Source organism: Drosophila arizonae, chromosome 3, assembly GCF_054131065.1.
Source record: "Drosophila arizonae isolate 15081-1271.41 chromosome 3, UAZ_ARI_1.0, whole genome shotgun sequence".
NCBI lineage: Eukaryota > Metazoa > Arthropoda > Insecta > Diptera > Drosophilidae > Drosophila > Drosophila arizonae.
Window position 1 is genome coordinate 20,352,502 of NC_142923.1, and position 24,577 is coordinate 20,377,078.

At 42.4% G+C, this 24,577-nt stretch overlaps 8 protein-coding genes and 1 pseudogene across 15 annotated transcripts in view; 6 read left to right on the forward strand and 3 right to left on the reverse strand.

Annotated features, from left to right (window-relative positions):
- Positions 1-941, forward strand: part of rk (G-protein coupled receptor rickets) — a 32,995-nt gene extending 32,054 nt beyond the window's left edge. For all 5 annotated transcript variants that reach the window (XM_089463513.1, XM_089463516.1, XM_089463515.1 and 2 more), the window contains one exon: positions 71-941. In XM_089463513.1, the coding sequence (XP_089319639.1) occupies positions 71-369 (299 nt within the window). In that variant the 3' untranslated portion in view covers positions 370-941. The remainder of the gene's footprint in view (positions 1-70) is intronic.
- Positions 942-1,576: 635 nt separating this feature from the next.
- Positions 1,577-4,746, reverse strand: NimC2 (Nimrod C2). The gene is made up of 4 exons (XM_089463518.1): positions 4,588-4,746; positions 4,424-4,526; positions 3,835-3,890; positions 1,577-3,696 (listed from the first exon to the last, which is right to left on the reverse strand). Exons 1-4 carry the CDS (start codon positions 4,665-4,667, stop codon positions 1,800-1,802), a joined length of 2,136 nt encoding a protein of 711 aa, XP_089319644.1. The 5' UTR covers positions 4,668-4,746; the 3' UTR covers positions 1,577-1,799.
- A 1,340-nt stretch (positions 4,747-6,086) lies between these two features.
- On the forward strand, positions 6,087-7,387 carry LOC108609503 (uncharacterized; annotated as a pseudogene).
- Positions 7,388-8,224: 837 nt separating this feature from the next.
- NimC1 (Nimrod C1) lies at positions 8,225-11,802 on the forward strand. Of its 2 annotated transcripts, none has more exons than XM_089463872.1 (2): positions 8,225-8,503; positions 9,790-11,802. In XM_089463872.1, the coding sequence occupies exons 1-2, from the start codon at positions 8,291-8,293 to the stop codon at positions 11,599-11,601; spliced, it is 2,025 nt and encodes a 674-aa protein (XP_089319998.1). In that variant the 5' UTR covers positions 8,225-8,290; the 3' UTR covers positions 11,602-11,802. The 2 variants fall into 2 exon arrangements, with proteins under 2 accessions (XP_089319998.1, XP_089319999.1); XM_089463873.1 differs by lacking the exon at positions 8,225-8,503 and adding an exon at positions 9,051-9,358.
- Positions 11,775-13,915, reverse strand: NimB5 (Nimrod B5). Its single transcript, XM_018003463.2, has 3 exons — positions 13,489-13,915; positions 12,494-13,036; positions 11,775-11,950 (listed from the first exon to the last, which is right to left on the reverse strand). Exons 1-3 carry the CDS (start codon positions 13,824-13,826, stop codon positions 11,854-11,856), a joined length of 978 nt encoding a protein of 325 aa, XP_017858952.1. The 5' UTR covers positions 13,827-13,915; the 3' UTR covers positions 11,775-11,853.
- Positions 13,916-14,854: 939 nt separating this feature from the next.
- Positions 14,855-17,520, forward strand: NimB4 (Nimrod B4). Its single transcript, XM_018003460.2, has 3 exons — positions 14,855-15,319; positions 15,732-16,295; positions 16,932-17,520. Exons 1-3 carry the CDS (start codon positions 15,021-15,023, stop codon positions 17,434-17,436), a joined length of 1,368 nt encoding a protein of 455 aa, XP_017858949.1. The 5' UTR covers positions 14,855-15,020; the 3' UTR covers positions 17,437-17,520.
- Positions 17,521-17,759: 239 nt separating this feature from the next.
- NimB3 (Nimrod B3) lies at positions 17,760-19,048 on the forward strand. 2 transcript variants are annotated; one of them, XM_089463889.1, is made up of 3 exons: positions 17,760-18,005; positions 18,076-18,230; positions 18,446-19,048. In XM_089463889.1, exons 1-3 carry the CDS (start codon positions 17,854-17,856, stop codon positions 18,451-18,453), a joined length of 315 nt encoding a protein of 104 aa, XP_089320015.1. In that variant the 5' UTR covers positions 17,760-17,853; the 3' UTR covers positions 18,454-19,048. The 2 variants fall into 2 exon arrangements, with proteins under 2 accessions (XP_089320015.1, XP_017858956.1); XM_018003467.2 differs by lacking the exon at positions 18,446-19,048 and having other exon boundaries at positions 18,076-18,333.
- Positions 19,049-19,495: 447 nt separating this feature from the next.
- Positions 19,496-22,266, forward strand: NimB2 (Nimrod B2). Its single transcript, XM_089463874.1, has 3 exons — positions 19,496-19,991; positions 20,824-21,360; positions 21,854-22,266. Exons 1-3 carry the CDS (start codon positions 19,612-19,614, stop codon positions 22,161-22,163), a joined length of 1,227 nt encoding a protein of 408 aa, XP_089320000.1. The 5' UTR covers positions 19,496-19,611; the 3' UTR covers positions 22,164-22,266.
- NimB1 (Nimrod B1) lies at positions 22,168-24,552 on the reverse strand. Of its 2 annotated transcripts, XM_089463876.1 has the most exons (5): positions 24,432-24,521; positions 24,107-24,342; positions 23,480-24,037; positions 23,206-23,409; positions 22,168-22,486 (listed from the first exon to the last, which is right to left on the reverse strand). In XM_089463876.1, the coding sequence occupies exons 2-5, from the start codon at positions 24,268-24,270 to the stop codon at positions 22,228-22,230; spliced, it is 1,185 nt and encodes a 394-aa protein (XP_089320002.1). In that variant the 5' UTR covers positions 24,271-24,342; positions 24,432-24,521; the 3' UTR covers positions 22,168-22,227. The 2 variants fall into 2 exon arrangements, with proteins under 2 accessions (XP_089320002.1, XP_089320001.1); XM_089463875.1 differs by having other exon boundaries at positions 24,107-24,552.
- Positions 24,553-24,577: the final 25 nt, after the last annotated feature.

Sequence of the window (24,577 nt, forward strand, 5' to 3'; positions counted from 1 at the left end):
TGCGAGGGAGAAAGAGGAAAGCAGTGAGAGAAAAGATCGGAGCCAACTTGAGTTTTCTTGCTTCTTTCAGCTCACAATGGCAAACAGCAGCACGATACGCTGACTAAACCGCGCCTGGTGCGCCAGGAGGCGGTGCAGGAGGAGGAGGACTCATCGCCGCCACGCCTTGGTGTACGCTTTCTGCCCACCATACCCTCCGCCGCGGACAGTTCGGTCATCATGGAGGACGGCGATTCGGCCAGTGCGGCAGCTGGCAATGCCATATTGGGCATGCCGCAGCCAGGTGACTCGAGCGGATTTCTGCTAGCTCCGCCGGCCCAGCTGCAGCCAGAGAAGCCGCCGCCAGCACCCAATGATGCGCCGCCATGACGGATACCTGAATTCTGGGGCAGCTGGAGACGACGGCATGAGGAGACCTACCTGTAATCAGAAGGGGGAACAGAAAGCTCACTGTGTTCATAGATTGTATAGCGCGGGGACAACGGGACAGATATTTTGGGGGAATGGGGCATAGTGTAATAACGGAACATGGCCATGTGATGCCACCGAGAGCATCTGCTAACATTTATATAATTAATCTTAAGTAGTCAATTTCTTTGGGTTCGAGTCAAGGATTTCGTTTAAATACACACACGCATACACACTTACAAGTATTATGTACTACATATATGTATATGTAATTTATTAATTAGCTTAGTTCTCGGTTGGATAGGCTTGTTGAGCCCAGCATATTTAGTGTTTAGACTAGAATGGTAAATAGATGTCTATATTTCGATATGCGCGTAAAATATTTAGAAAATGCTAAGCATTTGTCGAGATTACTTGAAGAACTTACTTGCAGTTAGTTCTATATATACACATACACACACATATATATATGTTGAAATAAGAATGAAACCAAGCCATAATATACAATATTAAAGTTAATCTATTTACGATAATTGAGTACTATTTTTTATTGGCATGGTGAAAAGGGGAAATATTTAGAGCATGGAATCTTTACGCAGTTCATCTATTATTCAAATAAAAATATGACTTCATTTTTAATTTAATTTTTTTGCTATTATTTTATTTTTATTTTTTTATTTTTTATAATTTTTTTTTATTTAAATTTTGTTTATTAAGTTTTAAACATTACTTTTTATCTCCAAACTTCAATACATATTTATCTATATTACATTCTCAGTTCATTATTTATATTATTAAAATACATTAAAAATAAAATTTGTATTTTTTAAATTGGATTCGAAGTTTTTAAAATTATTAGATTTCAAGTTCTTGGCTTTTAAAAATATAATCAATCCACATAAACAACTTTAAAATAACATTTATTTCACATTCTATATACATGCTGAAAGCATACTATAAAAACAGGCATCCTATAAAAATCAACGATATTACGAATATAATAATAAAGAGTGCTCTGATAACAGAATGATAATTATAACGAGCAAAAATCGATCAGTTATCGATATTTAAGATTAATAATTAATATTTTACATTGCTGTAAAATGTATAACGTATTTAATAATTAACAACAGTGACAAAAGTTAACTAACGATCATATAAAAACGTGTTTTATCGTCTTAAAAAACGATTATTATGTGTATTGCATGTGTGCTATCGATTATACAAAAAATGCTCATTAGAACTAGTGAGTTAACGATTATAGATTATAGATTATATAAAAAGTACGCTTGTATATAAAAACCGGAGTAATGAAATGAATATTTCATACAAACAGATGTAAATGATCGATTCGTTTTAAAAACATATGTTATCGATAAGTAGTTGTTGACTCAGTCGCCTAATCCAATCTGTTGATCCGCAGGCAGCTCCTCGCTGGCCGCCAAGCAGACACCATAGCTGGGATTCTCGATAAGGTGAACGCGCTGTTTGTCCTTCCTCGACTTACGCCGCTGCAGGTACTCACGCGTCAGGATCATGGGCAGCATTAGGAGGAAGAGGCAGAGCAACAAGGCCAGGCAGAGCATGCTCCACTTGGGGTAGCCTCCGGATCCGTCTACGCTAAGAGCACGGTACGTACGCCGCTCGCAAATCTCGGGTGCCACGCACACGCTGTCCTCGTCACAGGGCTGGCTGCAGTCGGGGGCGCATTCGCTGCGGCTGTTGGCTATGAAACTGTAGCCGGCCAGGCAGATGCACTGATTTGGACGCAGGCACTCGGCGTTGATGCAGCGCTCCTGGCACTGGGAGCGACACACATGCGGCTCACTCGCATTGCTGGCCGTAAATCCCGGATTGCATTCACAACGACCCGGCGCCACGCAACGCCCATTCTGGCAGCTCGGCCGGCAGCTGGGCTTGCACTCGTAGTAGAGCTTGGTGTCCTCGTAGCCCGGCCAGCACTCACAGCTGTTGGGCTCCACACAGGTGCCGTTGCTGCAGCTGGGCGAGCAGATCGGATCACAGATGGAGCTGGAGCCCTCGCGCAGACGGTAGCCCTCGTAGCAGCGACAGCGTCCGGTGCCGCCCTCACAGCGACTATTGATGCACTTCTGGCTGCAATAGGGTTCACAGGAGCCGCTGGGCCAACGCTTCGCATAGCCCGGCTCGCACTCGCATATCTCCGGGGCAATGCAACGTCCGTGGCCGCACGGCTCACTGCAGATGGGCTCACAGACGAACGGATCCCGAGCGCTGGGCCGGTGCCCGTTGAAGCAGCGACACTTGTCGGGCGCCACACAGCTGCCAAAGACACAGGAGCGACGGCATTTGGCCACACAGTAGTAGGGCGAGATCGCCTCGTAGCCGTTGAGGCAGGTGCAGACCTCGGGATTGCTGCAGATGCCATTGTAGCACTCCTTGCTGCAGAACGGCTCGCACTGAGTGCTGCTGCCATTAACCGGGACGAAGCCCTCATCACAGCTGCAGGTGTCCGGCGCCGTGCAACGGGCATTGAGGCCACACGGCGGATCACAGCTGGCCGTGCAACGATGCGGCGTTAGTTTCTTGTAGCCTTCATTGCAAGCACATTCGCCGGGCGCACTGCAGACGCCATTCTCGCAGCCTTGCCGGCAGCTGGGCGTGCAAATGTGACGGCTGGCGTTCATTGGGACATGTCCGGGCTGGCAGAGGCAATGATTCGGAGCGGCGCAGGTGCCATTGATGCACGCCGGCTGGCAGATGGGCTCACAGCCCGCACCCACTCGATTGCCAACGTGGCCGAAGCCCACGTTGCAAGCACAGTGCTCAGGCTCCAGGCACTTGCCGTTACGACAGCCGCTGCTGCAGATGGGCTCGCAGCGGTAGTTCTGCTCCCGATCCCAGTGGCCCTCGTAGCCCTCGTGACAGCGCTGTTCGTTCGGTGCAATGCAGTCGCTGTGCTCCGCCAGATTCGGGCAGTCGGGCACACACATGTCCAGGGTCGCGTTGCGGCGATAGCCACGCCGACACTGGCAGGATCCGTCCTCTTGGCAGATGCCGTTTGTGCATTCGCTGGTCTTGCAAACGGGCTGGCAAACCGATAGACTGTTGTTGCGCAACCGATAGTTATTGGCGCACTGGCAAACATCCGGAGCCACGCAATTGCCTTTCACGCAGGGCTCACTGCAGACGGGCTGGCAAATGCTGCGATTCGCCCGATTGCTGTAGCCCTGATCACAGAGGCACACCTCGGGCGAGAGGCATTTGCCATTTGCTCCACAATCATGACACTTGGGCAAGCACTCGCCGCTAGCGGTGGGAAAGAGGCATACAGAGAGAGGGAAGGAAAAAGAAAAAGAGAGGGAGAGAGAGAGAGAGAGAGAGAGAGAGAGAGAGAAAGAGATTTACTCATAGTAAGTTCCAAGTTGGTTCTAAGACTTTACTTACTTTTCCTCCTTGCGCTCGTAGCCCTCACAGCAAACGTCCTCCAATGACATGTAGGTCTTGTATAAAAGAGAGGGAAGCAGTGATATTATAGAATGAGAGGGAGAGAAAAAGATAAAGACAGAGAAAGAGAAAGATAGTTATAGACACGGGTAGAGGTAGAGGTAGAGGTAGAGGTAGAGGTAGAGGTAGAGGTAGAGGTAGAGGTAGAGGTAGAGGTAGAGGTAGAGGTAGAGGTAGAGGTAGAGGTAGAGGTAGAGGTAGAGGTAAAGGTAGAGGTAGAGGTAGAGGTAGAGGTTCAACTGATCTTGATCCTTAATGCACAGCTGATCAAATTAGTTAGTCAATTTTAACGAAAATAATAAAATTAAACGTATTTAAAATACAATTGCCGAATAAAAATATACGGATTCACTTATATGATAAGAGCTTGAAAAAATGTATACACTAGGAATGAATGGAATATTTTGAAAAATATGTAATTTTAAAAATATATAATTTTCTAATATTTTAATTTCTAAATATTTAATTAATTAACTTCCATTCTCTCTTTACATTCGCACTACACCTCGTAACTTCACTTTATACACACCTCTTTGATGGGTCGCACAACCAGAGGTCCACAGTCGGTGGTGCAGTTGGTAAATCCGTGATATTTGCGCATGGTCACGAGACTCACTTTCATTTTCATCATTCTGCACAAATTAATATCGAAGTAGATTGAAAATATCTTTATGAAATTCGACTAGAGCTTACGGCACACGTTCCGTACAGGCATCGATTTGCAGGCAAATCAACAGCGAGCTGATTAAGCATATTATGAGTAGACGCAACATTTTACACTTTCTACTTTCTAATTTCTGGGATAACGCAATACCATTCGCTTTAATGAACAATTAACAAATGAACTGACAAATGAGATTTTTATTACAGACAGTTCAGACCAGACTTGTGTTTGTGCTACAGCTTATCAGGCTTCTCTCTCTCTCTTTCTCTCCCCATATAAATGCATGTTTCTATATATGATACGTCTGTTGAACCCTCAGTGGCCAAAACAACGACCTCATCTCACTCTCAAAGCTGGCGTGCATTCCTTTTTGTTTTTCTTGTGATATGGCCCGAAGTCAAGCAGCGGTCCTTAACATTGAATATAACAAATGCACTTCAAGATTCCGCTTATCAGAGCTGGCACAGCACAGAGCATTGCCTACATACATAAAGTTAAAAATGCAACCTATTTATAAAGCAAGCGAATGGCATATACATTGTAAATGATATTTCAATGTGAATTGGACTCAATGAATTAAAAATGCTTCTAAATTATGTGTAGCTTTAGAAAGATCATCATCATTAAAAATAATTATGTATATTCAAAAATCATAAGGGAAGCAGAAAAAGTTGACATGCTACATTAAAGACGTTGTTGCAAAGCAAAAATTTATTGATTGTCAATATAAATATATATAGATAAAAAAAAATAAAATAAAATAAAAAGACATTACTATGACACTAAACATGACTGTTTATAATTATAATATAGTATAGTTAGTTATGAATCGAAATATATTACATAATTTTCTAATGCAGTCGATGGTAACTGCATTTTAAAGCAAATCAATTAACTAAAATTATCTTACATTACTGCGGGCGAGATTTAAATATAGGCTTGTTTCATTTGCTCATTCAAGAGTCAAGTAATCTAATCTCTGCCGATATTTGCAAAGCATATAAGTAGTATTTATAATGTTTGCGGTTAAATATTATAAAGCCAAAGCTATATGAGGTATGCAATCGAAGATTGTGAATTAGTTGCTTATTGAACTTGGAACGAAAGTATTGTTGAATTCTATATATCGTACAAAATGTCTGGAGTTGGCGTAGGATATGGGCGTGTACTTGTTCCGTTATGCCTGCTCATGATCCGATTTGAGTGTACTTTATGTCAGAATGCGATGAAAGCTGCTTGCCTGCCCGAGTTGGTGGCCAGGAATAAGTCGATGAAGCGGCTAGTGAAGCATAATCTATGGGATGCAACTGGTTCGATGACTACCAGAGAACGGGAGGAAGATTTCTATAATGTAGTGGTATGTGTTCTCGATAGCATATTCTCTGAACTATTTAGAGATTTGATATGCTAACAGGTTGAGCCGTCAGGGAAATGAAGACCCATCTGTGAGCCCAAATGCAGTTTACATGCGGATTGTGTGGGCCGTGAGAGGGAAAGGGCTCATTGTATTTGCCATGCCGGCTTCAAAATGGAGATAGTATATGAGAACAGAACGCGTTGCCGGCCCCAGTGCGACAGGAATTGTGGCAGTTATACCTTTTGCCCCAAACCAGGTGAATGCAGGTGCTTGCACGGCTGTCAGAGATCCAAGGCAAATGCCACCAACTGTGAGCCCGTCTGCCAAATGAAATGTGGACGACACCAGCAGTGCGGCAAACCCAATCAATGCGAATGCAATGTGGGTTATATTGAGGACTCTGAGGGTCTATGCAGACCCCACTGCACTACATGTGGAGCCAACGAGCAGTGCGTGCAACCAGAACGCTGTGAGTGTGTGCCAGGGTCTCAGCGTAATCGAACGGACCAATGTGAGCCGCAATGCTCGAAACCTTGTCGTCGGAATAGCCACTGTGATCGACCGGATATTTGTGTGTGCAATGAAGGCTATATGAAGAATGTGCTGGGCGTATGCCAGCCCCAGTGTGATGTGGAGTGTGGCGCGCATGCGCAATGCACGAAACCAAACCGTTGTGAATGCATCGACGGCTATCGCCAGGATGAGCAAGGCATCTGCCAGCCCCTCTGCCAGCAAGATTGTGGAGAGCACGGCTATTGCAGCGAGCCAGGCAAATGTGCCTGCCACCCGGACTATATGCTGTCGGAGGAGGCGGAAGTGTGCCAGCCCATCTGTGTGGCCTGTGGCAGGACAGTAGCGAGTGTGGACTGTGAGCCACAGTGCTCAGCGGGCTGTTCGGCCAACAGCTACTGCAGCAGGCCCGAGGAGTGTGACTGCCTTGAAGGCTATGCCAAGGATGCGGCGGACCAATGCTCGCCCATATGTGCGCCAGAGTGTGAGGTCCACAGCGTTTGCACAAGTCCCGGGAGGGTGAGGGCAACCTCTGCATGCCCATCTGCAGCCAGCCGTGCGGCGACAATAGCTACTGTGCCGAGCCGGAGAAGTGCACCTGCATTGAAGGCTACACCTCTGGCAACGATCACAATCGCAACTGCTCGAGCTTGAGGGGCTCCATAGTCATTAGCCTTATATCAATGGCAGTTGTTTTACTTCTCGTTTGCTTGGCCTTGTGCATCGCCCTGATCTTCAAAAGGTGCAAGGAGGAGCTCCCTTATGCCCAGCAAAATGACAATCCTAGTTTGCCTATGGAAAGGGTGGATACCCATCTAGAGGGCATAGAGAACCCTGGCTATGCGCAATAAACTCATTTAAAAGCTATAACAAAACAGCAGAGGAAATAGCAGAGAAAACTAAGTAATTTATTTTATTCTTAATCAGCTCGCAAATTCCATGTGACGCATCGAAAATGTAACCTCAAGAAATAAAAATAATAAAAAAAATAATAATAAAAAAAAAAAATAAATAAAAAATAATTAAGGGAAAGCCTAATGAAGACCTAATGTCAGAGGTCAACTCAATAAATTTGCAATAAAAATATATACATACATATGTATGTGTAAATAATAAAAGATTTAATATGTATTAAAATTTGAATAAATTTATAAAACAAATTGATATTCATGATTAACGAAATATATGAATATAAACAGATTATTTATATATTTTCTGTGTGAAGAAGCAAAGAGGGTGCGGTTCAATCTGTCTAGAATTTTTCTCAGACCTTTTTGTAGTATGATTGATTGATTGATTGACTGATTCATTAACCAACTGAGCTTCCACATAATCAGGAATTTTATATATATTCTCTAGAGTGAAATGCTAAGCAGATATATTATACTCACATAATGCACTATGATGTGGTCCAAGGTTGAGCTTGTCATAAGTAAAGTATATACTGTATTATCAGCCTTATATATTGTGCTCACTCTCTTTCTATTATTATTTCCCAATATCTCTCTCTTTCCCATACACACAGTCTCTCTATATCTTTAAATATTAATTGTTTTTTACTTAGAAAAATAAGATAAAAGTAGAAAAGTGATCTAACAATTTTTAATAATTCATAAAAAATTTTGAGAACTTAAAAAAATTTAGCTACTTTTATGTATTTGTATATGAGTATATATTATTTATATATATAATTTTTTTCTGCACATGAAATACAAATTATTATTTTATTTATTTTTTTTATCATGTAAAAAACGGATGCTACAAACAAAGCAAATTGACTAACTAATCTAAGTTCTCAGTTGAGTTTGAAACGCGCTGCCGAATCGTACAAAAAGTCGCATATAAATCGACAAATTTCTTTCAAAATGCAAAGTTTTTATCAGTTCTGCTTGTATTTGCTATTGATAAATGATTCTGTGACAATTATCCGTGGATTTGTAATATCTCCAAAGCTGTGTTCCAGAATGAAACGAACTTCTTATATTAGACAAGAACGTAAACTTATAAGGGTACCAGATTATTCGTTTCATTGGGGACACCAATTTGATTACCGATTCAGTTTCCATACGGTTCCTGTGGTAATTCGATTTTTTTATTTCGTACAATAGTTTAAAAAAGGTTTTTGCGTTTACTTATTACTAGTCCTCTATATACATATATGAAAAAAAAAAAAAAAAAAAAAAAAATAATAATAATAATAATTAGCACTAAATATAGATTTATCGAAGACAAAAAATTAATGGTAGTTTAAATACTACATCAAAAATATAATATAAAGATAAAATAAAATAAAAAAAATTTTCTAAATGCGGTTATGATATGTGAACAAGAAAAATAATTGCGTCATTGTTTATGAAATATTAGAATAATGACTTAAAAATACTCTAAACATTGTTATAAAATATATGTATAAATGTACAACTATATAAAATATATCAACTAAATGTATGCCAATAGATATTTATTTTTCATAATCGTATTTAATGTATTTATCTTTATCAAATATATCATTAATTTTATTACATCTGTTTAAGACTTGCTTTTTCTAACATTCCTAGTACATTACATATAACTAATATACACTTTATTTATACCAGTTTGATATGAACGGATGTATTTTAAAATGAAATGTCCGAGACTGAGTCCGAGTCCAAGCTCGAGTCTCAGTGGCTGCTCAGTTGAATTTGGTTTGTGTTAGCGAAAGGTTCTCTAAAAATTATTTGAGAATGCGGGGTTTATATCTAATGCTATATCTATTGATGAGCCTTGTTGGCTGTTGTCTGACCATGATGATTCAGAATAAAGTGTGCAATCGCTTGAAGAGAGTCTCATACACTAAAATGGTGCCAAGAACTATGACCATAACGTATAGAAAGAGAGTTTTCTTTGTGTGGAAAACGAAGTCACGAATTGAAACGCAATACGTGCCGGAGGTGAGATTAGAAAATCACATTATATCATAAATTGCAACATTGTGTATAATTACGCAATGTACATAAAAATTAAAATTAAAAAAAAAAAAAACAAATTTTTCCAGTATTTCCGTCCGAATTTCATAAGAATGAGTCATTCCATCTGGGAGAGGCCCAGATTTAAAGCTATCTTAGTATCAATTCTGTTTAAGTCCGGATATTATGTTCGACCATATACTTACCATAGTTGTTATTATCATCATAATCATCATTCTCATTATCAATAAACTTCTAATGAAGCTGGCACTGGCATCCTCAACGTGAACATCAATTTCATTTCAGGATTCATATGAATTATAGATATATTGTATACAAATATTATTATTAGTATTTTTTTAAATAATTTTTTCGCATGATGAATAATATTTGCATGATTATAATTTATAATGCAGACCGACTACAGATTGGAAACTGAATTTTATTGCTGCGAAGGCTATGAAGGATCCACCTACAATTGCCAACCCATTTGCAGCGGAGGCTGCGGTGCCAACAGCCACTGCAGCGCACCTGAGAAGTGCAGCTGTAATAACGGTTATTTCGGGCCCAATTGCACTCCGTTTTGCAGCGGCTGTGGCGTGAACAGCCACTGCCAGTCGCCGGGTGAATGCGCCTGCGACTCGGGCTACAGCAATAACGGAGGATCTGGCGCGTGTCTGCCTCTCTGCACCGGAGGATGTCCGGAGCACAGCAGCTGCGAGGAGCCAGACAAATGTACGTGTGATAAGGGGTATTCGCGATCTGAAAATGGAAGCTGTACGCCTGTTTGTGAGGCAGGATGTCCAGAGCACAGCAGCTGCAGTGCGCCAGGAGTATGCCAATGTGGGGATGGGTATCATAAGGCCGAGGATGGCAGCTGCACACCTGTTTGTGAGGCAGGATGTCCAGAGCACAGCAGCTGCAGTGCGCCAGGAGTATGCCAATGTGGGGATGGGTATCATAAGGCCGAGGATGGCAGCTGTACGCCTGTTTGTGAGGCAGGATGTCCAGAGCACAGCAGCTGCAGTGCTCCGGGAGAATGCCAGTGTGCGGATGAGTATAACAAGGCTGATGATGGCAGCTGTCAGCCGATCTGCAATCCGAAATGTCCGGATAATGCCATCTGCGTGGCACCCTACTTGTGCTTATGTAAGACAGGCTACAAGCTCAGCCAAAATGGCAGTCTGTGCGAGGCCCATTGTCCGGGAGGCTGTGCCAACTATGCCCGGTGTGTGGCGCCGGGCCAATGCGAATGTTATCCTGGCTTTGAGATGTCCCCGGCCGAGCAGGTGTGCCGGCCCAAGTGCAGCCAGGAGTGCCTGAATGGGCATTGCTTTGCGCCCGACAAGTGCGCCTGCAATGCTGGCTACTTGATGGGTCCCAATCAGATCTGTGAGCCGCAGTGCAGCTCGAGCTGTGTGCACGGCAAATGTATCGCGCCCGACCGCTGTGAGTGCGAGCCTGACTATCGATTTGCAGCCGACTCAGTGGACGTCTGCGAGCCCGTCTGTGAGCCAGCCTGCGGCGAGCAGGGCACCTGCCTGGCGCCCCAGGTCTGCATCTGCCACTTGGGCTACGAGCCGGCGTCGAAGGAGCAGCCCCACCTGTGCCGGCCCAGCTGCTCCACGGGCTGTGCGAACGGCAGCTGTGTGGCGCCCGATGTGTGCGCCTGCAATGAGGGCTATGAGCTGGCGGACGGAGGGAATGCTTCGGCTGGCTGCCAGTTGCGGCTGGCCGGGACAAGCACCACGGAGCGCCAATTGGATGAGCTGCAGCGGCAGGAGTCGGCCACAAATTGCAGCAGTAGCTGCAGTTGCTGGCACGAATGGACTCAAGTGGAGGAGGCCGGGATCAAGTGCATCAACATTTGCCAGGATGAATATGACAAGCCCTGCCTGGACCTATCTCTGTGCAGCTGCGACCAGGCAACGGATCAGCTGCTGTGCCCGGATGGCGAACGCGAGCAGCAGCGGCTGGTCTGTCAAGTGACCACGTCCCGGAGCATTGATCAGCCAGCCGATCAGGATCCAGGCGAGGCGGCGTCCAACTCCAGAGAGGCAGCAGCTGGCACAGCCAAGTGGCCAGTGGTGTTGGCCTGGTCAGCGGGTAGCTTCATCGTTTTGCTACTCCTAATCTTCGCCAGCCACGTGTACCTCAAGCACCGGCGCCAACAGGCCATCGAAGTTGAAGAGGAATACAGCTATATCAACTGTGACAGAGATCTTTGAACGCATTTCTGTTATTAACCACTCTTTGCGATTTATATTGTTATTATATATATTGTTATTATTACATATAGCAATCCTTTTACTAATCCGTTGAATTGAATTGTTTTCCTGCCTCTGGTTGCTAAACAAGTATTTGTTGTATTTACAAAAAAGTAAAAAAAAATCATGTAGTATTATTAATAAATCATTAAAAAAGTAACATTTATTCATTTAAATAAAGCAAGTGATTATAGGATATTGTCTAGCTATCTTTTAGACGGGCACACACATCGTGGACTGCTCGTGGTAGGTGAAGCCGGGATCACAGATGCAACGATTGCGACTCACGCAGACTCCATTGTAGCATTTCCTGTAGAAATACAAAGAGAATCCCGATGAAATTTGGTGATGATATATAAAATTAAATTTTTAATTTTAATTTTAATTTGAGTTAATAGTAAAATAGTTCTGTAATTTATAATATTTAAATTATATAAATATTTAAATCATATAAAATTCTTCAATTAATTCGACAATTAGTTCATTTAAATATAATTTGCCTCTTAAGTCAGTCTATCCATCTGTCCGCACTTCCGTCTGTCCACCCATTCGTATGTATATATATGAATTTTTCGATTTCGGTTAAAATGGAACTAGAGAATAAACATAAAGTCTATAAAAATAAAGAAAACTATTTCATATAATAAATTAACATTTTTCATTTTAAATAGAGCTTAATATTAATGTAAATAATAAACTTTGAAAATTGGGAAAATGAAGACATAACGAAAAGTCTGCCACAGCCTAAATCTAATTTCACTTGATACATGATATATGACATAATTGAATACAGAATATATATTATATATATTCTATATACTATATACTATATATTCCCGTTGACAATACTCACTGATAGCAATCGCTCTGGCAGACGCCATCCTTGAGCGTGTAGCCCGGCCCACAGTCGCACTCGTTGTTATCCCGACAGATGCCGCCGATGCCGCAGTCCGGGTCGCAGACGGGCTGGCAGCCCTCGTTGGTCAGCTGGTAGCCCTTGGCGCAGCTGCAGACCTCCGGCTCGGTGCAGTTGTGGCGTGGATTGTTGCCGCAGCCAGTGCTGCAGATGGGCCGGCAGAAGCGGCGCGTCTCGTCCAGCATGTAGCCCATGTCGCACTGGCAACTGCCGTACAGGTAGCATCGGCCGTTCTGGCAGCCGATGGGGCAGGCGAACACGCAGTCCCCGTTGTCGTTGCGCACGAAGCCCTCGTAGCAGTCGCATTCGCCCGGCACGCGGCAGCCGCCGTTCTGGCAGCTGCAGATGGGCCGGCACACGGTCACGCCCATCAGGCGGGTGGGCGTGTAGCCGGTGCAGCAGACCTCAATCGAGGTCAGTTTGTTGGCCACGTCCGTCTGAATGAGACTGGCCAGTGGATATTTGGAGACAGCTTCAGAGCTACAAAGAGGAGGAACAATTAAATGAGGGACAGTGAATAGTCATTAAAACGAACAGCGTCATTTATAGAACTGCTTGATTCTTGTTATTAATAATATATGGGATGGATGTTTTTTTTTTTAATAGACACTAAAATATGATTAAGCTGTATTATGAAGCAAATCTGTTTTTGGTTTTATTTTTATTATTTTTTAACTTTATTTTACAACATATACACGAACTAGATTTTTTAGATCAATTACTCAAATACCTTAAAATATTTATATATCATAAAAGCCCTATACTGAAAAGCCCTATATATGTTATGAATATAATTTAATATAAATCAAACAAATTTTATTAGAAATATTATCTACAGCAGTTGCTCTACTCTACTCCCTGATTAACTCAATTAATATTCAACGCTCTACAATGCTTTCGGTTCGCTAATGCTGAGCGTTCACTGTACTCACGGCACCCATATGCGACACTTGTGTTGGTCACGACTCGAGACGCCCTCGTGAGCGCGCAGCAGATATTCACGCCTACGCGGCTGCTGTTGCTGGGCTGGCGTCTCGGCAAGGTCAAAGTTGATGCCGCCGCCCGGGCGGGGATAGAGCGTTTGTGCAGCCGCCGCCTGTTGCTGCAGCTGCTGCTGCCTGTTGCTGTAGCGTCCGCCCCCTCCGCGCCTCGTGTCGTAGCGCGTGGGCGCATCGTACTCCGAATAGCTGGGCACGTTTGCCCCAATCCGAGCCAGACCCACGCCGAGCAGCACTATCAGAGCCTGCTGGGCATGCCTGAGTGTATGCATTGTAAGCCCCACTTATATATGTATATATTTTGTTTTGGTTTTCGTTGTTTGCAATCCACTTGCTAAATTCAAACTAAGTTCTCAAGTTTCGCTCGCGTGCTACTGCCCCAATAAATCACTGCGAACGGCTTATCAGTGGTATTTGCTTTTGTTTTTGTTTTATTTAGATTTTTCGGACATGTTCTCAATATTACTTTAAATCTTGCTCTCTGCTCATATTGTGAAATTAGTATTCCGAAAATGCTCTACAGTTGTATATGTCTATCCAATCAATTTTTACATTGATCGATTAAGAATTTCCGAAATATTTATGTTGAGCTTTAATTTTTGTACAACTCTCTATTTCTTTATTCATCTATAAATTTAAAATTTTTTAAATCGTTTTCAAATTATTGTTTTAATTATTTCTGATAAATATTTTTCTTGCTCTGATAAATATAAATAAAGAAAATATTGAAAAAAATATTCAAGTAAATGCTAAAAAATTATTAGTATTTTAGAAATGAACGAATGTTTTATTTATTTATTTTATTTTATATTATTATTTTTTTATTATTATTACTATTTTTTATAATTTTAATAAGTGAATTCAAATACAATAGATGATTTCAAATTATGTATTAATATGAATGAATATATTTTACAGTTTTTTTTTTTTTTTATAAAAATTCCATAATTCTCAAAATGTAATATTACTCATACGCATCGTAGCAGGTGGAATATATAAAAATATGTATCACTAGTTTTCTCTTTTCCTCTCCTTACCACTTACGCCATCCTTTTCTGTTTCACTCTATCTCCCCATTTCGCTTTTTTTCTCTCGCTATCTCACTCGGTCTTTATTACTATATCTGTCTTCTCTTCTGCCTCTCTCTCTCTCTCTCTCGCTCTCTCTTACTCTCCTGTGGCCTTTCTCTACTCAAATATGTTGTTGTTTACGTCTTGCTGAAGTACTCTTAATTTAAGCACTGCGTAGTCTCTTGCTAATATTTTTAATTGAAAGCTCGTTGGCTTATCGCCGCTTCCCTCGCAGCTGAGATTAAACGCTGACCCGTTTCTCCAATTGCTGCTGCTGCTGTTGCCGCTGTTGCGACTGTTGCTGCCACACAGTAAACAATTGAGACTTGAACGCAGCTGTGTCGCCAGAGCAGAGCACTGCTTGGCATCGCAAACAGGAAACAAGGAAATCGGGAAATGCCTTCGACCAGGCTGCTGCGCTCTGTCGCCCTGCAGGCATGCCTGCTGTTGATCTACATTTGCCTGCTGCAGGCGATCGAGCTGCAGCTGCACGAGCAACAGTTGCAGCAACAACTGCTAGATGAGCAGCTGCGCTTGCATCAGCAGCAACAGTTGCTGAAGCAACAGCGCGAACAGCAGCTACAGCAGCGCCGCTACTCGTCGACCACATCGACGCGCAAACCCTATATCATACCGCAGGGCCTGTCGCTGCCCCAACGAGGCGTTTATCCAGAAAAATGCCTCCGGGAAGTGCCGTAAGTACAGCCACAGATTAAAGTCGACAAAACAACATTATATTGTGAAATTGTTGTAAGCTAAGCTACGCATTTAATTAGAGTTTAGAGAATTAGAGGTTTGAATATAAAATACATTTGATGTATAGAATTTTATGAAGTAGAAGAATTATACAAAAATCAATATTTGCATTTCTGAATTGCACACCAAAGGGGTTTCTATCTCTAGAGGACTGTTTAATAGTAGATAGACTTGTAGTTTATTTTGACAAAGAGGAATGTGTTGCACATGCTTTTAATGTTCTGTTTTCTTTGAAGATTCATAAAATTTCAGTCTCATGAATATGAATATATCAGAAAATATCTATGATAATCTATGTATATTTAAATATATTAAAACGATTTCCACATTATATTTTTCTATTTATTCTAGAGCTGTTTTCTTTCAGTACGACAAAGAGCTGAAGATCGTGGGCAATAGCTCGACCAATCCGTACTTCAATGTCATCGAGGTCTGCTGCAAGGGCTGGCGGCGATACGAGTACGATTGGTCCAGATGTGTGCCGGATTGTGGAGAGCGTTGCAGGGAGAATGGCTTCTGTTTGCCCGGTGGCCGGTGCCAGTGCTTCTCGGACTTCGTGCTCAACTATCGCAACGAGTGTGTGCCCACCTGTCCGCTGGGCTGCCCGCATGGCCAGTGCTACTTGAATGGCACCTGTCGCTGCGAGCGAGGCTACGAGCTGGATGGCTCGAAGCGCTTCTGCCAGCCGCAGTGTAACACCACCTGCGGCCACAACGAGATCTGCCTGGAGCCGGGCAAATGCGTCTGCGCCGAGGGCTATGCGCGAGGCCTCAGGGAGTCGAATGCCCTGGGCTGCCAGCCCATGTGCATTCCCGACTGTGGCTACGGCCACTGCGTGGCACCCAATCAATGCGAATGCTTTCCGGGCTATCATAAGCGCATGAATCGCAGCTCCTGCGAAATCAATTGCTATATGTGAGTATTGAGTTGAGGTAATCGTACTTAAATGAGAACTAAAATAGATGAGATTGGTAAGAAGATTGTTCATGCATTTTAGATATAGCGACAGATAGCAAAAGATAATATAGAATACTTTAATGTAGTTTTTTTTCTTTAGCAAAGGTGCAATATGTTGTCCAGTTAAAGTTTCTCTCTAAGGACAGATTTATTAAGCAAAAGGCCAAAAAAGATTATATTTAATATATGTACATATAAATTTATATAGGAGTATGTATATAGATAGTACAATATATACATGTATATATGTATATGTATGTATTTTATATGCTTATATGTTATATCTAATATGCATAAGTCATTCAAAATTATATTATACCATATGACCTCATCATATTCATATAAATTTTTCTATATAGTGTTTCAATGTAGATGTTAATCTTGTATCTCAATGTATTAAACACTAATTTATTCATAAATTATAATACAGGTAATATTATATTATTATAGTTGGTCTTCAATACAAAAAGTCTATATCATACATATATAAATATTTGTAAATAATAATTCAATGATAGTTTTACTAGAACTATCTCTAGTTCTCTCAACTCTAACGCTCCCTCTCACTCTCTTTCTCTCTCACACACCCTTTAGGCGCTGCGAGAACGGCTTCTGTGCGAACCAAACGACCTGCGTGTGCCAGAATGGATACCGTTACGATCACAATACGACCAGCTGTTTGCCGGACTGTGGGGACGACTGCCGTAACGGGGTCTGCGTCTCGCCGGGCAACTGTCGCTGCTTCAATGGCTATGTGCGCAATCGCGAGCGATGCGATGCCGTGTGTGATCGCGGCTGCGGCTTCTACGGCCGTTGCATAGCGCCAAATGTTTGCGGCTGTGCGATCGTTGCAGGCCCCGAGGAGAGCTATCAACGGTGCGAGAACGGGTATTGCAATGCGGAAGGTCATTGCCGTTGCCTGGAGGGCAAGACGCGATTCATAGACAAATGCATGTCGCCGGATACGGTGACCACCTACGCCTCCATCAATCCGCTGCGAGTGAATGCGTCGCTGATGCACGAGTTCCAGCTGCTGCTGGGCAGACACTTTATACTGGGCTCTCCCGACATGCTGGAGACCAACAGATGGTGGGACTAGTAACATATATATAAATATATATGCATACATATGCTGAATAATACATATTATCTCAAAAACAAATATATTTTTAATTTACATACATATGTTTGTATGTATGTATGTCTATTTAAAGCGATGTCAAGCACAAAGAAATGCGCTATGAGCGTGCTTATCAGTAGTGCAAAGGCGTGGCTGTAGAGGGGTTTAAGTATATGTGAGCCTTCTTTCTTCTCCACACGTTCTCCTACGCCACTGCGCAAGTTCATCTATTTTAAGTACACACTCACACACACATGCAGAATGAACCGTTCTTAAGCGATCTATAAAAACAGCTCTCAAGCCGAGTGCAGCTCAGTTGCGCGCCTACCTTTAAGCCCATCGTAGCAGTACTTTAAAGAGAGAGCGCGAGTGTGAGAGACAGAGAGGGAGAGGAACATGCGCTCGAATAGCCTGATTATTGGTGTGCTGACTATCTGTCTGGCTTACGCACAGGGACAATTTTGGAAGCAATCGACGAACGATTATCAGAGCTGGGAGCGTGAGACGATAGCGAATCGTGAACCGGGCATATGCTACAAAACAGTATAGTACTTACAGACAACGAAATAAGACTATCAAAAAGATCTTAATATCATATTTTAATAACATATTTTGCAGTGTCCAAACTCTGAATCCTGAGCTCAGACAACGCCAGATTTCACATTGCTGTAAGGGCTATGCAATACGTAAGACTTCCAACTCTGGTACTCTGCTCTGTGAACCGATCTGCAATCCGGAATGCATTAACGGTGTGTGCGTCTCGCCTGGAAATTGTGAGTGCGGGCCTGGATACTCCTATCACTCGGAGAGTGAGCGACCATGTCGCAAATATGGGGAATAGAACTGAATAAATTCTGGGAAACTAACACAAAATAATGTATTTAAATTGCTATAATGTATTTAATTGCAATGCTATCGCATTGAAATCTTAATTTAAGAGTGCTGTGTCCAATCAGAAGAATTAATAGGCTTCACTTTAAAATTGTAGGGAAATAATGGGACGATCGATACCTGCTTTATCCGAAAGGCTGTCATTACTACTACACGAAAGAGTGAAAGAGCTTATTCAAATATCTAACCACTTCACTCATCATAACGGCACTCATCCGGGCATCAAAGGGAGCTCTTTTATCCGACGGGCTGCAATTACATACTACACCACGAGAGTTGGAATGAAAGAGCTTATTCCGATATCCCATCGTTGCACTCACCCCAACGGCGCTTATCCGTTTGGTCCGCTTATAGGCAGCTGAGAGCGTTTCGATGAGATGAGAGTGGTGAGTGTGGAAACTATTTGAATTGTGCATGTATTAGTGCAGCTAATATGTGGATGAGCATACGATTGTTTAGTCTGTGTGCGTCTGTGGGCCTTATTAATCAGTTGCAGACCTGACAAGTGTGAATTTAAATACCTAGTGAGTAATTTAATTAATATCAGCTTTATATTTGTAAGCTTACCGAAATGCATTACTATTTACTTGTGAAAACATATTCATATCAGGGAAATGTTGATAGCTTAAAGCTCAAGAATACATTAATATTTAAAAGTAAATATTTATAAGTAATAAAAAATATGCTGCAGCTAGTCAAATTAATCATAATTTTGATTTTGAGTATATGTGAGGTTTATTTTAATGTGGGTATGTATATATGATTAGATCATTGCCTTTACAGTTTGAGAGTTATTGCTTTTGGGATAACAGTCTTATGAACACTTTAATCATAATATGAGCAAATCATAATACGTTCGCAGCGTATTACGCAGTTGATGGCACTCACTCAATTCTGCTTATTGATTATCTCATTTGCTGAGATCAGTCAATAATTTCTGAGAACTACCTACAAAATATGTATACTCAAAAATAAATCAAATACAAATGAAATATAACAACAAAAACAATAACGTGATGCCAGATGTGAGAGTCGCCGTCGAGGTTATTGATATTGAGCATTGCTGATTAAAAGGGAAGTCGGAGGGGATCAAATTTTGCCGGCTGGAGGCGATTTGCGAACCATTAGAAACTGAATTTGAAAAACTTTTTACTCAGCGATTAGTTAAAGTGCAGCAGTCGTAGAGAACGGACGCGTGTGTGCAGTTATTTCCTCCAGCTACATCGACTATAGTTTTACATTCAGCGTGTGACGTCATCGATCATGAGCTCATCTTTGCAGTTGTTCAGTCTTGCTGCTGCGCTGCTGCTGCTGGCTCTTTGCGGTGGCGCCGATGCCCAGTTTAAGACGGCGGGCATCAAAACCCGTCAGCCTGTACAGGTTGCCGGCAATCTACAGCTATACGGCAATGCCAGCAGCGAGTACAACCAAACCCAGTACCAGACCCAGACCCAGACTCAGTATAGCACCTATGGCAACTATGCCAATTTCGTGCCCGCCGAGACATATCAAGGAGCATCGGGACATTATGTTCAATCGCTCAATCAGGTGCATCGTCCGCCCCAGATCCTGGACGAGACGGCGCTGTTCATCAACAAGACCCGCTCGGCTATGGCTAGCGGCATTTGCTATAAGGAAGTGCCGTAAGTCTATATAAGGGGCAGGGTAGGGATAGTCAAATTGACCAAGTGACTTCAAATGTTTTCTGTATTATAGTATTGTAGATATAGTTAAGGTAGAATGATATGAACATTTTATTTGGACAGAGAGGGAAACTATTTTGAATTTTTAAAAACCAGACATTCATAATTACTATAATTAATATATATTTACTGGTTTCAGTAGTAAAATAATAATAAAAAAAAAAAAACTTCAACCAATAAACCAATCAAAAAATATAGACAGAGGCATAAAAACATATATGAACATAAATATTAATAAATAAATATTAATAATTAATAAATAACTATTAATAATTATTTATATAATAATAATTAATATCGGAATATTCCTTTGTCTATGATAGTCCCCTTCATTTAAATCTATGATGTTATCTCTACGTAAATTCCCCTTGCATAAGCTCGAAATTATTATCGCGCAGTTTAGAGTAATTGAAAACAGGGCAGCTACACATTGAACTAACAACCTCGACGTCCTCTTGACTTGCCTGATAATGAAATGCGATTTCAAATTCAATTTGATATACATACTTATAGAATTTGTATACTTAGTTAGCTGACATATATTTGTTTATGTGATATTTAAAGAAAAACAAGCGCTTAGACCTTGGGAAGTGAGGAAAACGAATAGAAATTTATTTGATATAAATATACTTATAAATATAGTATATATTTATTAAACATAAATCTCTTCCCTACGTGAAGAATATATCATATATTATCGTGCATTTTATTTTTGATCTTCACAAAATATTTAACCCTTTATATTTATATATATATAACTTTTCCTTTTCAGCACCGCGTCTTTGTTGCATGGCTCGCGGGAAAAGTATGTTGGCAATGGCACCTCCCCAGATCTGAGTCAAATTCAGGTTTGCTGCGAGGGCTACGAGCGCAATCCCCATGTCTATAAACGATGCGATCCTATCTGTGTGGACGACTGCCCCAATGGCATTTGCACAGCTCCCAATACTTGCGTTTGCATGCCCGGACATGTGAGAACGGACGAGGGCAAATGCATCTCCACCTGCCCGCTGGGCTGTGGCAATGGTGTGTGCGATGAACAGAACGAATGCCGTTGCCGCGAGGGCTACAAACTGGATTCCGTTAGCCGCAAGTACTGCCAGCCAGAGTGCAACCCAGGCTGCGGCAACGGCCGCTGTGTGGCACCCAACAAATGTGACTGCCTCCAAGGCTATCGCCGTGCGGCTGACGGCAGCTGTACTCCCGTCTGTGATCACTGCGAGAACGGGCAGTGTATCAAGCCAGGACAGTGTAGCTGCAACGAGGGCTACGCGAAAGTGGAGGGACGTTGCGAACCTGTCTGCGATCAGTACGTATTAATTTCATTTGATTTAACATGTAGAATCAGAGACAGTGACAGTGTCAGTGACAGTGACAGTGACAGTGACAGTGACAGTGACAGTGACAGTGACAGTGACAGTGACAGTGACAGTGACAGTGACAGTGACAGTGACAGTGACAGTGACAGTGACAGTGACAGTGACAGTGACAGTGACAGTGACAGTGACAGTGACAGTGACAGTGACAGTGACAGTGCAGTGACAGTGACAGTGACAGTGACAGTGACAGTGACAGTGACAGTGACAGTGACAGTGACAGTGACAGTGACAGTGACAGTGACAGTGACAGTGACAGTGACAGTGACAGTGACAGTGACAGTGACAGTGACAGTGACAGTCACAGTCACAGTCACAGTCACAGTCATAATCACAGTCATAATCACAGTCACAGTCACAGTCACACACTCTCAATCACCAATATTGACAATATTTTCTATCCTTATTCCTCCTTCACTCAAACAGACCCTGTAAAAATGGCCGTTGCATTGCGCCCAACACATGCGAATGCGCCCCGGGATACGATTGGGAGCGTAAGAGTGGACAGTGTGTGCCGCACTGCGATTTGCCCTGTTTGAATGGCGTCTGCATCGGGCAGAATAAGTGCGAATGTAAATTGGGCTATGTCGTGGATGAGCGTCGGCCGAATCTCTGCCAGCCGCATTGTCCTCAGGGTTGTCCCAATGGCTACTGCAGCGCGCCAAACTTCTGCATCTGCAAGCCGGGCTTCATCAAGAGTGGCATCAAGGGACGCCAGAGCTGTCAGCCCGTCTGAATAATTGGATTTGTCATCGTGAATTTATTTGCATTTTTTCCATTTTTGATTTGTTATTTAAGAGCTACGACCAATTAAAGAGACGACCAATTAACGCATTAAACTCGTATTTCATGTCCTCATTGAGTTCTGCTCGCTGCTGCCAGCTGCTCAGCTTTCGTTCAATATGTTGTGGCTCCAGGCATTGGCCGACGTAGTGCGTCTGTCCAGCTGGACACTCGCAGTGGCCATTGGCATCGCAGCTGCCATTCAGACAGTGCTGTTCGTTTGGAACACAGCCGCAGACATTGGGCGACAGACATTTGCCATAGTCACCACAGGAGCTGCAAGAGATCAAATTATATATACTAAATATTGCTCGAAAACTAATCATATTTAATGATGAGCAAACACTTTTCTCTTTTCCAAATATTTATATTTTTCAAATTGTTAAAATAAAACCAATAAGACTAATTAAATATCACATCGATTTAATAATTTTTGGAACCAGATATCTTTAGCAGTATTTAGAGTAGTGCACTTTGTAGGAATATTTTTGTTCGATTTAATTTAATTTTAAGAATAATTCTAAACATAAAGAATTAGTCTTAAAATGAAATTATGGAATTTCAAAATTAATTAATTATTTTATTTGATTCGAAGCATAAATTTTTAAGCTTTAAGCCTTACGTCCTATAAAAATATATATATATATTATGATGTGATATATATATTTATATTATTTGCATATTTTTTGGATATATGTATCTTGATTTGACCTAAAAGAACATAAAGAATATTTTTTAAAATTTCTAAATTAAATTTCTGTTAGAAACCTAAAAATATTTATAATTTTAATGAACAATTTGAAAATAAAATATATTTTGGAAAATCTGTATACGTTTATCATGAATATTTAGATACAGAAATGAAAACTGTGCTTCTTTAGATTTTATCATAGCTGTGGCTAGTTACAAAACAGTTGACTAGGAGAGGGATATTTAGAATTAGTTGTTATGATCAGAATTCAATATTTGTTTTATATTTGCCATCTTAGACCTACCTCTCGCACTTGGGCTCACAGCTGTTGCCGCGCAGTTCGTAGCCCTCGAAGCAGCGACAGATGCCAGGCGCAATGCACACTCCATTGCCACGCCCACAGTCGTCCGGGCAAACTGGCAGGCAGCTGGTTGTGTTCACATCATATTGATAGCCCGTACGACAGTTGCATTTGAAGCGGGACTCACAGAAGCCATTCTCGCAGTGTCTGCGAATGAAAGAATCGAAAGGGAATTGTAGCAGGAAAGCTTTTGATTCAGAGATCAGCTGACACGTACAGATAGCATTCGGCCTCGCAGACGTTGCGCTGTCGCCGCTTGATGAAGCCCGGAATGCATTCGCATTGATTGGGCGCCACGCATTTCCCGTAGCCACAGTCCGGCGCACAGATGGGCTGGCAGCCCAGCTCGGGGCTATGTCGATAGCCCGGCAAGCACTCGCATTTATCGGGCGCCACGCACTGCTCATGCGTGCCACAGCCTTTGGGGCAGCGGGCACGGCAAAAGAGTCGAGTCTCCGGATCCAGAATATAGCCCGGTTGGCAAACACAGGTGCCATTCAGATAGCAGAGTCCGTGCTGGCAGGCGATCGGACAGGTGTGTATGCAAGCACCTTGCTCGTTGCGCACAAATTCCGGGAAGCATTCGCACTGGCCTGTGACGCGGCAGAAGCCGTTCCGGCAGTTGTCCGGCGTATTGAGCCCACAATCCGGCACACATTGCCCGCTATACGGATCTGTTCGATAGCCAGCGCAGCACTGCTCGATTCGCTGGAAATAGATGCTGGAACCATTGCCACGCACCGGCTGATTCTTGTGAGTCTGAAAAAAGATGGCACTACGACAATATTATTGGCCTTTATTGATTTGCTCCCCCCAATCTGGTAGCATTGGTTGACCTACTTACGGCAGTTCGCGCTGACACAGATTCGTCTGCGTTAGACTTAGTGACTCAAATGCTAGTGCTGTGCGTATATCGCCATACAGCTCCGATCCCACTGCGAAGCCCAGCAGCATCAGCATCAGCTGAGGCAGCAGTTCAGTCCAGTTCCATTTCCATTTGATGTGCATTTCTCGCGTTGTTTACTTCAACAGCTTCTTGAAGCGAATGAGCGCAGTGATTCAGATTCAGCGCCTTATCAGCTAGAGTAGAAAAATAGAAAAAGAGTGAGCAAGAGAGTGACCGAGCGAGAGAGAGAGAGATAGAGAGAGAAAAAGAGACTTTTACTGACGCTCTCAAGGAAGGGAGCTAATCCACCCTGCGATAACTACAAATAAACTAAACCGTAAACCAGAACTGATCCTAAGTTTCTGCTCGGAACTTATCAATATTAATAATCGACTGTAAGTTGTGCAAAATAGAATGTAATAAAGAATT

Excerpts from the sequence above, each read along its gene's own strand:
- NimB3 (XM_018003467.2), top strand. The coding sequence starts at position 17,854 with ATGCGCTCGAATAGCCTGATTATTGGTGTGCTGACTATCTGTCTGGCT. Across the intron at positions 18,006-18,075 it reads ATATGCTACAAAACAGTATA|TGTCCAAACTCTGAATCCTG; the intron begins GTACTTACAGAC and ends CATATTTTGCAG.
- NimB1 (XM_089463875.1), bottom strand. The coding sequence starts at position 24,270 with ATGCACATCAAATGGAAATGGAACTGGACTGAACTGCTGCCTCAGCTG. Across the intron at positions 24,038-24,106 it reads CTGTGTCAGCGCGAACTGCC|TGCCATCTTTTTTCAGACTC; the intron begins GTAAGTAGGTCA and ends ATATTGTCGTAG. Across the intron at positions 22,487-23,205 it reads TGTGAGCCCAAGTGCGAGAG|CTCCTGTGGTGACTATGGCA; the intron begins GTAGGTCTAAGA and ends GATCTCTTGCAG.
- NimB4 (XM_018003460.2), top strand. The coding sequence starts at position 15,021 with ATGCCTTCGACCAGGCTGCTGCGCTCTGTCGCCCTGCAGGCATGCCTG. Across the intron at positions 15,320-15,731 it reads AAATGCCTCCGGGAAGTGCC|AGCTGTTTTCTTTCAGTACG; the intron begins GTAAGTACAGCC and ends TATTTATTCTAG. Across the intron at positions 16,296-16,931 it reads TGCGAAATCAATTGCTATAT|GCGCTGCGAGAACGGCTTCT; the intron begins GTGAGTATTGAG and ends CACACCCTTTAG.
- NimC1 (XM_089463872.1), top strand. The coding sequence starts at position 8,291 with ATGCAAAGTTTTTATCAGTTCTGCTTGTATTTGCTATTGATAAATGAT. Across the intron at positions 8,504-9,789 it reads GTTTCCATACGGTTCCTGTG|ACCGACTACAGATTGGAAAC; the intron begins GTAATTCGATTT and ends TTTATAATGCAG.
- NimB2 (XM_089463874.1), top strand. The coding sequence starts at position 19,612 with ATGAGCTCATCTTTGCAGTTGTTCAGTCTTGCTGCTGCGCTGCTGCTG. Across the intron at positions 19,992-20,823 it reads ATTTGCTATAAGGAAGTGCC|CACCGCGTCTTTGTTGCATG; the intron begins GTAAGTCTATAT and ends TTTCCTTTTCAG. Across the intron at positions 21,361-21,853 it reads TGCGAACCTGTCTGCGATCA|ACCCTGTAAAAATGGCCGTT; the intron begins GTACGTATTAAT and ends TCACTCAAACAG.
- NimC2 (XM_089463518.1), bottom strand. The coding sequence starts at position 4,667 with ATGTTGCGTCTACTCATAATATGCTTAATCAGCTCGCTGTTGATTTGC. Across the intron at positions 3,891-4,423 it reads TTGTGCGACCCATCAAAGAG|ACCTACATGTCATTGGAGGA; the intron begins GTGTGTATAAAG and ends CTTTTATACAAG. Across the intron at positions 3,697-3,834 it reads TACGAGCGCAAGGAGGAAAA|CGGCGAGTGCTTGCCCAAGT; the intron begins GTAAGTAAAGTC and ends TCCCACCGCTAG.
- NimB5 (XM_018003463.2), bottom strand. The coding sequence starts at position 13,826 with ATGCATACACTCAGGCATGCCCAGCAGGCTCTGATAGTGCTGCTCGGC. Across the intron at positions 13,037-13,488 it reads AAGTGTCGCATATGGGTGCC|CTCTGAAGCTGTCTCCAAAT; the intron begins GTGAGTACAGTG and ends TCCTCTTTGTAG. Across the intron at positions 11,951-12,493 it reads TGCCAGAGCGATTGCTATCA|GAAATGCTACAATGGAGTCT; the intron begins GTGAGTATTGTC and ends GTATTTCTACAG.